Source organism: Lampris incognitus, chromosome 5 (genome assembly GCF_029633865.1).
Source record: "Lampris incognitus isolate fLamInc1 chromosome 5, fLamInc1.hap2, whole genome shotgun sequence".
Classification (NCBI taxonomy): domain Eukaryota; kingdom Metazoa; phylum Chordata; class Actinopteri; order Lampriformes; family Lampridae; genus Lampris; species Lampris incognitus.
Genome location: NC_079215.1, coordinates 26,024,136 through 26,037,927, shown reverse-complemented (window position 1 = coordinate 26,037,927; position 13,792 = coordinate 26,024,136). Strand labels below are relative to the sequence as shown.

Sequence of the window (13,792 nt, the reverse complement as noted above, 5' to 3'; positions counted from 1 at the left end):
AAAAGCTAATAACAGAATGAGGCTGTCCACCCCATTTTCAAAAAACACACGAAAAAGCAAATTTTTCTCTCCTGTGAATGTAAATACCTCTCTGTACCTCTCTGTCCTTCATTTAGAAGGAATACTGTAAGCAGCAGTAGGAAATAGCTGTATGGGCTCTTGCTCATAAACAGAAATTGAACCCTATGGTACCTCCTTGGTTCTGCTGAGCCCCATCCACATCTTCAGCCGTCTGAGGAACAGCTCAACCATCTCGTAGTCTTGGAGATCTACGGCTGGACGATACAGCTCTGCTCGCGCCCGGCGGTAGTTCCTTAACAATACCGATGTGACCAACCACAGCGACACGAGCCGGAGAATGGCAAAGCTCACGTGGAAGACGAGTGAGAAGGCGGAGCTATGTGGCTCGATACTCATCCAGGCTGTTCGCCAAGATAACAGTCTCCACCCACCAGCACTCAGCAATGACAGACAGGCAGAGTTTACACTGTCATAACCATCCAACACAGAGTGGAACAGCTAGAGAGAGAGAGAAGAGTGAAGTCAACAATACCACTGGTAGTAAATGCATGGTGTAGCTGAAAAGTACAAACGTTGCAAAGTTTGATGACTTGAGTATGAAAAATGAACAGAAGTGAATTAGGATGAAAAGAGAACAGTGAAAAGAGAGTAGGTTATTGTGGTGAAAGTGAGCACAATAACAATAATTTGCTTAACAACAAGAGAGAGAGAAGAGAGATAAAGATTCTGAATTTCAGTAGTGTGCTGCTTTCAGCTAGCCCACTAATTATATCTTATATTTGGACAAGACTCTGTTGGCAACTTAACACAATGGAAACAAACAAGCCTTTCCCCACAACATCTAGTTAGGAATTTTGATCTATTTGACTGATCAGTACCCCATGAGGGCACTGCACCAATAGCGGTCGCTGTCAACCTGGACGTTGACTGATCTGGCATGGAACCTCGACTGTTCCGGTATGGTCTTAATAATAATAATGGCCCTGTGATGGACTGACGCCCTGTCCAGGGTGTCTCTCTGCCTGCCACCCAATGACTGCTGGGACAGACTCCAGCATCCCCGCGACCCTGAGAGCAGGATAAGCGGTTTGGATAATGGATGGATGGATTGACTTGATAGGTTTAGATTTTGTGTTGCAAAGTTCCTCACAGAAGGATAAAGTGAATTGAAATAGGTTTCAAAATCAGCCTTGCTATTCTGTCAGCATGGGTGTGTGGGACTATGATCAAGACAGAGATGATCCTGAGCCTAATATTTAAGAAAAACATCAGAAGAACAGGGAGAGGGGGGACAAAGGTGTAATTTTAAGAGCCTGTGAGCCTTTTTTTTGCGTCTGTTCCTCTAACAACCGGTCAGAAGAACCTTGGCAGTCCCCTAAAATGACAGTTTAACTCCTCGTTTTTCAAACCTATTAGAATGCAGGTGTATTGAGTTTAAAGAATTTGTCTTATTTGTGCCGTCTGTGCTTGAAAGTGCAGTTGTTTGGGTTGTGCAGTGAAAATGTCCCTTCCGTAATTGCAATGGCTTTCAGAATTTAAACGTTTCTAAAAGGGATTGTGTAGAAAATTGTAAATATATGGATAAATGTGTGGGGTTTGCCAACAAGGCCACTGGTACCATGGTGCACCGTGCATAGGTTTGGTCATTGTGAGACACTGAGACAGAAAGAGAGAGAATGTCTTACCAGGTGTCCTGTGTGTGAGTAAGCCAGCAGTAAAAGCAGTAATGCCAGAGATATTCCCAACAGCTCCCAGATCGAGCGCCTCAGAGCTCTGCCAAACACGGCCCATTCTCTTAGGAAGCGCAGTTGGTGGGATGCCTGAATAGTGAAATTGATGGAAAGAGAGAGAGGGAAAAGTTGGGAAGGAGAGTATTTGATTTCAAAATGCTTTGCGCTGGTATTAAATAGTACTTCATTGGCTATCATTCTAATTTAATTTTCCCCCTCCTGGAAATGTCTCTGTCTTTTTCTCTCTCTCTCACCTTGAGCACCAGTATGAACAACAGCAGGGCAGACATCACCGTGTATGTCTGACTCAGTCTGGCCACAGGGTAAAAGTCCGTGAACCTGTCCCTTGGATGCTGTAGGTATGATGCCCACAGGTGCTTGGCAGCAGAGCAGCAGCTGAGGTGCAGCCCGCACACCGATGCTGCCAGAGCCAGGTTGAATAGACCCAGCAGCCACCAGGCTGACAGTAAGTACGCATAACCTTCCTTCCAGTATCCCAGGATGCCCCGCACCAAAAAATACAGTACCAGAGCCAAGAGCACAATCTGAAGAAGGAACAGGAAAGGGAATTACAAATGATAAAAAAGTAGACGTCAATGTTACAACTTATTAAAACACCCGAAAAAGACAGGGAGAAGGTCAACCCTTCCTGTCATTGTCTGTGTCAGAAGTTTTGCCAGGCATTACTGTGAGCAGGAGCTGCAGGTCCAAGCCGGTGATTGGGCACAGATGAACGGTCAGCAAGTCGAGGCTAGACTGGGTGCAGTCAGAGACGGGGAACTCAAACAGGAAGGAGAAGACAGCCAGCAGGTTGGTGTTGATGTTGTAGAGAGAGAACTCTACAAACACAGCACGTGTCCTACACACACACACACATACACAAATATTAGATGAGATCAGGGAATTCATACATAGTGCAGAGGATGTAGTTTATAAACCTGGCTGCAGACGCCCTGGACTTAAGGCTTAGCTCAGCTGGATAAGCACCGTGTCCATAATAGATGTTTCAATTCCAGGTAAGACAAGACCTCCTCCAGGCAAGTCTCTTTTAATTAGTCAAAAAACTAGACTGAAAACAGGACGTCAAAGAGCCCATGTGACCTCCAGGGTCATGTGGGGTCAGATTTGGTTCAGGAAAGTAAGGATAGTATGGCCACGGGGACATTTCTTGGTTTAAAAGTTAGAGAATGGAGTCAACAAATGAAGTTGAAAATAAATTCAAAGTTGGTTATTACAATACAAAAACAAAGCAAGGAAGTCTGATATTTGGAAAAAAAATTTCAGTTGTGACAGACAAAGATGGAAAAGAACTGGACTTTCTTAGCTGCGACAAATGTAAAAAAGTGTTGATGTACAACAAGCACAAGTCTGGCACCTCTGGGTTGAGATTATATACCTGCTCCCTTCTCCGTAGTCAGAGTAAGCTGTCTTTCAAAGATAAAGCACCTCTCCCTGCATATATCAAACAAGATGTATTTGAGAAATGTGTCGCACTTTGCTGTGGAGACATTCGGCCATATGACTTTGTCGCCGGGAAAGGCTTTGTTGACATAGTTCAAGGCGTTGTTAATGTAAGAGGAGGAGAACAGAATAGAGGAGTGCTACTCCTGATCAGTGCGTTAAAATTCACAGGGAAACGTAAAACAACCTCAGCAAAACAAACAACAGGTTTTAAAATAATAAGTCAAATAAACAGTTTAATTTTGCCCTAGAACAGCTGTACTTATTACACTCGACGTTCTGTAATTACTGCACTAGTGTCAATGTAATTATGCACTAGAGTGTAATTTTGCTCCGTTATTACTGACAGGTATGCATCCCTTTATTAATAGTACACAGTAAAATAATGTGTTTTCCCTGTGGGACGGGAGAAGACACAAAATCAATGGAATTCTACTGTGCGGGTCTGAATGGTGAGAATGTTTGCGGGAGTGGATAAGCACATTGTGGGAGTGTAACACGCACATTGCGGGTGCAGGCAGTAATGGTCAGAAATCCAGCAGGAGCAGGATCAAGAAAACAATCCTGCACAGGGCTCTACACTCTGGCACCTTATTTACATTCAAATCATATATCTTAATCATTGAGAAATTTAAATGTGTACCTCAAAAACTGTTGTTTATTTTCCAGATTAATGATGAATTGTGATGTTAAAAATATTAGTAGTTGTAATTAGAATTGGTATGGAGTAGAAGCAGAATACGTCACAACTGCTATCATTTATTGACATGCTACAGTGCCAGACTAGAAAAATAAATTTATGTTAATATTAGTTTATTGGAATATTAAATTTTCTCTTGCTCACTCTCACACACACACACACACAAGTTTCTCATCTGCTGCTGTCTCTCTCCTCTCCATCATCTGCTGCTGTCTGTCTTGTCTTCTCTCTCTCCATTATCTGCTGCTGTCTCTATCTTCTTTTCATCATCTGCTGTCTCTCTCCTCTCTACATCATCTGCTGCTCTCACTCCCTCTTCTCTCTCCATCATCTGCTGCTCTCTCTTCTCTCTCTCTCCATCATCTGTTGCTGTCTGTCTTGTCATCTCTCTCCATCATCTGCTGCTCTCTCTCCTCTCCCTCTCCCCATCATCTGCTGCTGTCTGTCTTGTCTTCTCTCTCTCCATCATTTGCTGCTGTCTCTCTCCTTTCTCTCTCCACTATCTGCTGCTGTCTCTCTCTCCATCATCTGCTGCTCTCTTCTCTCTCCATCATCTACTGCTCTCTTCTCTCTCTCCATCATTTACTGTTCTTTCTTCTCTCTCTCTGTCCATCATCTTGCTGCTGTCTGTTACTTCTGTCTCTCCATAATTTGCTGCTCTCTCTCGTCTCTCTCTCACTCTCTCCATCATCTGCTGCTGTGTCTCTCTTCTCTCTCTCTTTCTCCATTATCTGCTGACGTCTCTCTCTTTTCTCTCTCTCCATCTTCCATGAAGACTATTGCACATTCACAAACATTACATTTTTTTAATCGGGCTTCACTTAGGCTTACATTTAGATTATATTTGGGGCGGGCATCCGGGTAGCGCAGCGGTCTATTGCATTGCCTAACGACACGGGAATCGCCGGATTGAATCCCCGTGTTACCTCCGGCTTGGTCAGGTGTCCTACAGACACAATTGGCCGTGTCTGCGGGTGGGAATCCAGATGTGGGTGTGTGTCCTGGTTGCTGCACTAGCGCCTCCTCTGGTCGGTCGGGTACCTGTTCAGAGGGGAGGGGGAACTAGGGGGAATAGCGTGATCCTCCCACACGCTACGTCCCCCTGGTGAAACTCCTCACTGTCAGGTGAAAGGAAGCGGCTGGTGACTCCACATGTATTGGAGGAAGCATATGGTAGTCTGCAGCCCTCCCCGGAATGGCAGAGGGGGTGGAGCAGCGATCGAGACAGCTCGGACGAGTGGGGGAATTGGCCCGATACAATTGGGGGGAGAACCCCCCCCTCCCAAAAAAAAATAAAAAAATCATATTCGGGGCTACACTCAAAACATTCAGGGCTTAATCCCTGACAAAATGACTTGGCAATGTTGATGGATTGGCTTTCACCACTGACGAGCACTGGAGAGGATGGGAATGAAGAGCAATGCGGAGTTGGGCTGTACACTGTATGTGTTCTGGCAACTGTGGCCAGGGGGCGCACTTCTGGTGTCATTGAGCCGGGGAGGAGGGGCCAACTTTGAATGTTGTTTTACAAACCGCAACTGACAAATCCTACTCATTCTGTCTTTAAAAGCATGTTTTGTTGTTTTTTTTTAATAATTTCCTAGGTGTCATTTTGTTCACTATTCATCCAAAAGCAGTTTAGTAATCTAAAATATTGATGTTGCCTCAAAATGTCCACCTCAATTATTGTCTGATAATTGTATTTCAACCGCTCCCCTGTGGCTACCTGTGGTTGAGCCAGTGCAGCTGCTGTAGATGCTGTATGGAGGCTGAGACTTGTGTCAGACTTCTGTTTAGCTGGTAGACCGAACCACTGCCTTTGTCCAACCCAAACTGATCACCACGCCATCCCCTGCAGGGTGAGGTGCAAAGGGACAGAAAGAAAAAGGTCAGAGAGCTGAATCTAAAAGAAAATGCTGTGTTTACTGATACATTAACAGGATCTTAAGAAAAGCTGCAGACATTAATGAGGCATTTGAAACCCTCCTGGCATGTTTTCTGTCCTTTCCATACCGATTATCAGCAGCAGCACTGGGAGCCATACTGTTCAATGGACTGCCGTCAAACATATCAAAACTGAGAGAATCTGTAACAACAAGGAGAGGAGTTTTTCAACCAGACCTTAGAGTTAACATACAAAAACAAACATTCAGATAACAATGCTTAATGTCTTTGGAAAAGTCAGTGATTAATAATTTGTTCAAAATTGCAACTCTAAATCGCCCAATGTAAAGGTAATGAGTTCCTTTTTTGAGTTGCTTCTATTGCTGGGTTGATCGCTTTTGTAAATCTTAGGACATTAACAAAACTTGTCATTTCAGGTCATAACATAATCCTGTTGTTGATAAGTCCATCGCCCATCTTTTAGACAGCCAAGTCCATTCTATTTTTTCCCCCTCGAAGACCCCCTTTTTAATTGGCCTGTGATTTGTCTGATAACATCAAGTTGTTGTTTACATTGAGCTTTAAAGAATGGTGGATGAACTAGATTATGCTGTTGGGTGGTTTTTTTCTTTCATATTTTCTTTGTGTTACGCGATCAGATCCACACATATAGAAGAATATTTCTCTGCAAGAATGCAAAGCTATTGTCTTTACTTTTGTTTGTAAAACACAGATATGCTTTTTAATTGGTTGTGTGCAAAATAATGCCATGGTGATCCAAGTAAAAAAGGATTGTGGTTTGGTGATTAAGAGGCATTTATAAAATTCTGAGAGGAAGTGAGACAGAAAGAAAGGTATGCTGTTACCCTGGCCATTAGTAGGAAGTATCATTATATACAGATTACTACAGAACACTATCCAAAGGAGTTGAATCAAGTGCAACTGGACTTGGTATATATCCGTGAAGACGTTTTCGCCTCTCATCCAAGAGGCTTCCTCAGTTTGTGTCTTTCTTACTAGACCAAGCTAGTCTGTCTAGTCAGAAAGGCACGAACTGAGGAAGCCTCTTGGATGAGAGGCGAAAACGTCTTCACGGATATATACCAAGTCCAGTTGCACTTGATTCAACTCCTTTGGATAACCATGACCTGGATGAATGAGAACATTCACAGACATGTTACAGAACACTACTTGTGTATGCCAGATATATTTTTTTTGTATCACATATCTTTATTGATTTTGAACACAATACATCCATCCCTCCATTATCCAAACTGCTTATCCTACTCAGGGTCGTGGGGATGCTGGAGCCTATCTCAGCAGTCATTGGGTGGCAGGCAGTGTTGTAGTCGAGTCACTAAACCTCGAGTCCGAGTCGAGTCTCGAGTCCCCAGTGTTCGAGTCCGAGTCCAAGTCCGAGTCACCAAAGAAAAGTCGAGTCGAGTCCGAGTCGAGTCCCCATTACCTGAGTCCGAGTCAAGTCCCTATTACCCTAGTCCGAGTCCGAGTCATCAAGGTTGAGTCTGAGTCGAGTTCCAAGATGGCTCCAGTGATCCACTCGGGCACAGTCAAAGATCTGACATACAAATAAAAAAGGTCTACATTAAACAAAAATGACACAGCTGTCACCATTTCAAAGGGAGTTTATTTACTTTGTGACACGATAGCCAAACAAATGCACACCCACACACTCGCACACATGCACGCGCAAGCATGCGCGCACACACACATTTTTAGAACAGTCTGAATTTCTTTGACATTCTGAACATTGGATTTGCTTCAAAACACATTGATAGCTGTGAATAGCATGCTATTAGCAAATGGTGGAAACAGTATACAGAAGTAAGTTCCACAGCATACAATACATTCATAAAAACTAGTCAAAAGACATTGTCTCTCAGGAATAGTTAGGAACAAAAGGCTGGTGGCACTAGTTTTAAGCATACACGTTGCATTTCAAAAACATAAGATCTGACAGCATGGAACTACTCAACCTTGCACGGTGAGGCCTCATCAAAATGCCTCCATGACTAAATACCCTTTCAATGGGTGCACTGGAGGCAGGGATAGAGAATACCTGTGTGGCAATCTGATAGAGGGTAGGGAATTTGGATTTGTTTTGCTGCCAAAACCTGAGGCACGGGACTGAGTCAGAGTCCTGCTCAGCGATCAAGTTGAGGTATGCAGTCAACTGAGCCTGGCCAGACGGCTTCTTCTCGGTGGAGGAGGGAGTCCTCCTCTAGTGGGAGAACATTCTCAACTGCTTCTCAGGAGGAGACTCTGAAAGTTCACCTTCCCCTGGTCCTGTTGCTTCCGCTGCATCTGCTGTTGATACCGCTTGCTTGTCACCCTCTGCCTTTATATACTCTGAAATGAGAGGGGGGCATGGGGGACTCATTACAAATATGTTATTGACTAGGCCTACATGACAAATGACACGCCTATGTGCTTTATTGTAACACCTTCAATGATATAAACATCACAACAATCAAATAGTTAATCACTTAACTAACGTTAATCAAAACATTTCTCACCTTTGATCTCAGTCTTCAGCACATCTTTGACGTCACTGTCCAGCTGCACATCATGTTCTAGCCGCTGGAAGCCAAATGCTGGGTCCAACACAGATGCTATGAAGTAGGCATTGGTGAAAGGAAATTTGGTGGGGCCTCTTCCTTCAGCCGGCTCACATCCTGGTATCTTGACTGCACTGAAAACCTCTGCAAACCTTGTTTTCAAGGAGCTCTCCAGAGCTCTCACCAGAGGCCCACAGTATCTGGCTTTTCCTCTTATTTCCTGTAGGTAACAGCGCAGAGTGAGGGCACAGGGGACAATCACACTGACGGTGACAGTAGTCTCACCCTGAGTTAGGTTGGTTGCCTCTAAGAACGGATCAAGAACTTTGATCAGTTCTTTAAGCTGAGCATACTCTCGCGGGGATAAGATAAGGCTTTTGTGCCCCTCTGATTCCAACACACTGGACAGCTTTTGCATGTCTAAATGCACATAAGCCTTCACCTTCTTCAGAGTGGAATTCCATCGTGTGGCATTCGCTGTTGGAATTGTTGCATCACCAAAACACGCTTCAAAGCAGTCTTTAAACGAGGTGCCACTGTGGAGGAGGTTGGCTGCACGGGATAGCTTTGCTAGGGTGCTTGACAGCCCACTGTTGTCTTTCAGACCATCTTTTATGACCAACTGCAGTGAATGTGTGAAGCATGATAGTCTCTGCATCTTACAGTTCTCAGCCAAAGTGTCATTGACTGTCTGTTGATCTTCTGGCATCAGGTCTTGCCATATTTCATCATCCTCCTCAAATGTGCTGGGATCATGAGCTTCAGCATCACAAGGATCCTCTAGGGGAAAGCTGGCCTGGAAAGCTTTTCTCATGTTGGATGCATTGTCAGTTATGACAAAGTTGATCTTGTCCTTAATCAGGTATTCTTCAGCACAGCATTCAAACATCATTGCAATCTTCTCTCCTGAGTGTTTCCCATGCACTCTTTTGCAGGAAAGAAGATATGACTGAAGGCTGAGTTCCTGTTTTTTTTATCCATTGCCACTGTGTGTGCTGTCACTCCAAGGAATGACTGCATCTTTCGATCACTCCAAATGTCCGTGGTAACAGCAACACTCGATGCTTCTGCCAGCTGGTTCTTTATCTGTTCTTTCTTGACTTCCACCATTCCTGGAATGGTCACAGAGGAAATTGTGGATCTTGCTATGGGCCGGTACTGAGGGTCCAGGACATGCAGCAAGTGCTTGAAGTCCTCGTTGTCAACGATGGAGAGTGGCAAGCAGCACTTAATAATCAGATCTTTTACAAAGGCACCCCTTATAGCCTTCTGACGTGGATGTTTGAGGTCGTACATCCTTTGCTGTCCATCATTTAAAAATGATGTGACAGTCTTCTGACTATCACATCTGAAGCAGTGGAGGCACGGTATTCTTGGAACCTAGGGGAAGATAGGATACACACTTTAGCTTGCTGATGCCAAACTGTTTCAAGTAATCTTTCTCACAGCAAAAAATGTGTAACGTTATAGCTATAACAATATGCAATAACAATACAAATGTTACACATTATACACATAGTTGTTTGAACCATAACCAGTTAAGTTACATATTTAGTTATCTATATAACTAACATTACCATATTAGTAGATTAACTAATGTAAGCTAGCTGGATAAATGAAAAGTATGAGAAAAGATACATAATTTATGAGACTAACAGGACAGGGATTAATTAGCAAAACCCAGTCATTTAATTATTGATTTAAGTATGTTACATGCTACCTAGCTGAGCTTTAACTCTCTATCCTCCGTGAGTCTGTATGTTTATTCTGTATGTGTCAGCGAGGGTGTGATTTTGTTAGAAGACAGAGCCAGTTCATAGTACTGTTCAAAAGCTACGTCGCGCATGTCTATTTTTAGAATTTGGCACAGCCAATGCTGCATATATGCAAAGAAAAATATCCCCATATTTACAGTAGCCTATGCGGTCTCACCAATCACCATACGGTTCGGTAGTTTCCGGTACATCGGGGGGGAAATGCCACATCCGTCAAATCTCGTACCGTCTCCAGCTCTCAAGAAAACCAGTGGCGGCATCCACATTAGCTTTCTTCAATTAGTCCATTTAGCGAGTAATAGCCTACAATTATTTTTATTTGCATTGTAAAGTTGTGCACATTTTATCAACATTATTTGTGGATGCATATAGGCTAGACTTCTTCCTTCTCCGCACTTGGAGAATATTCATGGCGGAGATCTGCCATGTGCGGATTTGTTATTGATAGTTAAGATTAATGCTAACACGGTAGTTCAGAGTGGTGTGTTTTTTCCGTTAAGTGCGTGCTACTTGGTAATTAGCTAAATGATAAATAAGAAAAATCAGTTTTAATCTCCCTATAACACGAAGACGCTGCGTGTTACTTACCAACTCATCATTAGTGAGATCGATGGCACGCTCGTACCGAAAGCGAACCGTACTGTGACTTTTCTGTGCAATGCTGCATTAGCATTCTCACAGTAACGTTACTTAACTTACCTATACAATTTCACTTGGTTCTAGTGATATGATATACCCGCCACACCACCTAACCCAACATCTTGGACCAGTGGTTGAGTTACTTCAGAGGCTATTGTTACCGTAGCTAGATAGCTAGCTAGCTAACGTTAACTGATCACCAACCATATCATCAACTGACTGCATATCACTTACTTTTCTGGGTGCATCCTTGACAGATGTCTGTTGAAGTTTGAGGTTGTCCCGGTCTTCTCCTCAATAGTTCGTTTACATATCGAACATCTAGCAGTGATCTTGCTGGAATTTGTTGTAAAATCTGTGTAAGCAAAGCGCACAATTCGGGGCGTCTCTTTAGGCACCTTCGCGCTACTGAACATGACGGTATGCACGCCACGTGAATCCGCATGTAGGTGGAACACACGTGCCTGCCCTTACACGGAATTGAATAATGTTACAGTATTAATATAGCTATCAATATATTTTAATGGGGCCTATTATTTAAAAAAAATCTAACAAAAACAGTCTATATCAATTAAAAAGTCAGAGTCCGGGTCTCCAACTTTCGAGTCCGGATGCAGTAAATTCGCGAGTCCGAGTCCAAGTCCGAGTCATCAGTGCTCAAGTCCAAGTCGAGTCACGAGTCATGAAAATCAGGACTCGAGTCGGACTCGAGTCCGAGTCCTGGACTCGAGTACTACAACAATGGTGGCAGGTGGGGAGACACCCTGGACAGGCTGCCAGAAATGAGTTGGTTGCATAATTCAAGTCTCCCTCGAAACGTCTTCCCTCCGCCCCACCCACTCACTCACCCACTCACTCAGCCTTCGGTGTGGATAAAATCAATAATGATAGTTTACAAAATAATAATAATACCAATGAAAATAAATTATTTATGTACACATGTAGTCGTATACCCACATGCAAAAATGCATATGTACATACATGCCTGCTTATCAGTTGGAAAAAAAGAAAGAGAACCCAAACATAAAAAAAGAAAAAGAAGAAGTAATAAATAAATATATATATGTGCAATGCACGAAACAGGCCTGTACTGCAATGTATTAAAACTTTTTTTTCCTGTATCTGTATTAAGATATATATATATATATATATATATATATATATATAAAAGGGGTAAATGTCCAGTTTAAGAAGTTAGGATATCAGATTTTGATTCCAAAAATGTAAGAAATGAATCCCATATTTTATGAAAGATATGACTTTTTTTGTTTGATTGTGTACATAAGTCTTTCAGTCGCTATGCGAGAAGAAAGCTCATTAATCCAAAGGTTCAAAGTTGGACAACAAACACTTGTCCAGTGTCTAGCAATAAGACGCTTCCCTTGTATTAGGCAAAGGGTAACCAACTTACTTCCATGAGTTCTTAGGGTCAATGCTTCTGGAATTAGGACCAACAATACAGATCTCTGGGCATACAGGGATTTCTTTGTGGATGATGTTAGAAATTGTGTCGATTATTACTTTCTCATAGTCTTGGATGTTTACATTACCAAATGCAATGAAATAGGGTTCCATTCTATGTTCTACATTTGATACAACTGTCTGGGATATTAGGATGGAATTTATTGAGTTTTTCAGGAGTTATATATGTTCTCATAAGCCAAGCCAATATAACTATATTGGCAATGTAAATCGAATTTTAATAGATAGCATTTGTGCTTGATAACAAGCCTGTTCCCATTACTGCTCTGTAATGTCTTTCTGAAGATCTTCTATCCATGCCATTCTTTTATATATATATATTTTGATTCCTCCCCCTTTTCTCCCCAATTGTATCCGGCCAATTACCCCACTCTTCTGAGCCGTCCCAATCTCTGCTCCACCCCCTCTGCCAATCTGGGGAGGGCTGCAGACTACCACATGCCTCCTCCGGTACATGTGGAGTTGCCAGCTGCTTCTTTTCACCTGACAGTGAGGAGTTTCACCAGGGGGACGTAGCGCGTGGGAGGATCACGCTATTCCCCCCAGTTCCCCCTCCCCCCGATCGACCAGAGGAGGTGCTAGTGCAGCAACCAGGACACATACCCACATCTGGCTTCCCCCCTGCAGACACAGCCAATTGTTTCTGTAGGGACACCTGACCAAGCCAGAGGTAACACGAGGATTCGAACCGGTGATCCCCATGTTGGTAGGCAACGGAATAGACCACCATGCCACCCAGGCATCCTATTCTTTTATAATTTGAGGATTCTAAAGATGCCCTTACCAATTTCCTGTATATTATTGAGACCTTTCCTTTAGCATAGGGGTCTGATTTTGCCCGTTTTTCAATGATACTTAAGCAGGGCATTGATATGTTTGACTCTTAGAGCGAATGAAACTCTATATTTGAAAATATTTGAACAAATGAGCCCTGTGATGGCCTGGCGGCCTGTCCAGGGTGTCTCCCCGCCTGCCGCACAATGACTGCTGGAATAGGCTCCAGCGACCCTGACAGCAGGATAAGCGGTTAAGATAATGGATGGATGGATGAACAAATGAGCTTGAGGGATCCAAAGCCCAAAGCCTGCATTCGGGATCTGATTTACCTTGCATAAATTTTGTGTTACTCCTAATGGGAGAGAATTGTGTTGGTTCCTTAAACATGTCTAGTTGTGAGTCATACCAAGTTGTAATTGTTGTTTTAACAAATGGATTAGCTGTGTTCTGCTTAAGCCTTCTAAGAGAGTCAGAATAGAAATAGTTATCCAGAACTAGTCCTCTGGCACTGTCTTTCTTTATCTGGACCCATGGTAGATAGGAAGGGTCAGAGAACCAGGGAAAAGCCGAACTAAGCTGAGCTGTCCTAAAATACCATAAAAAGTCGGGTAGCTGGAACCCAACCCTATCATATGGTAGGTATAGTAGTGTTAAGTGAAGTCTTGATCATCTTTTATTCCAGATAGCTTGTGGTGAATGCTTTCTTCATGCTGGAGGAAAAAGGCTGGCAGGGGTGTGAGAGGAATT

At 43.2% G+C, this 13,792-nt stretch overlaps 2 protein-coding genes across 2 annotated transcripts in view; both read right to left on the bottom strand.

Moving 5' to 3' along the window:
• pkd1a (polycystic kidney disease 1a) overlaps positions 1–13,792 on the bottom strand; it is a 117,231-nt gene that overhangs the window by 3,840 nt on the left and 99,599 nt on the right. Inside the window, 6 exon segments of the mRNA XM_056279536.1 lie at positions 193–519; positions 1,707–1,841; positions 2,006–2,296; positions 2,439–2,610; positions 5,639–5,764; positions 5,926–5,998. Coding sequence (XP_056135511.1) covers positions 193–519; positions 1,707–1,841; positions 2,006–2,296; positions 2,439–2,610; positions 5,639–5,764; positions 5,926–5,998 — 1,124 coding nt within the window.
• On the bottom strand, positions 7,428–9,664 carry LOC130112254 (uncharacterized). The gene is made up of 2 exons (XM_056279537.1): positions 8,331–9,664; positions 7,428–8,163 (listed from the first exon to the last, which is right to left on the bottom strand). Exons 1-2 carry the CDS (start codon positions 9,262–9,264, stop codon positions 8,036–8,038), a joined length of 1,062 nt encoding a protein of 353 aa, XP_056135512.1. The 5' UTR covers positions 9,265–9,664; the 3' UTR covers positions 7,428–8,035.

Bases quoted from the DNA above. Each gene is read 5' to 3' on its own strand.
- LOC130112254 (XM_056279537.1), bottom strand. From the start codon at position 9,264: ATGATGTTTGAATGCTGTGCTGAAGAATACCTGATTAAGGACAAGATC. The intron at 8,164-8,330 runs GTGAGAAATGTT...CTCTCATTTCAG, and splicing joins GCTGAAGACTGAGATCAAAG to AGTATATAAAGGCAGAGGGT.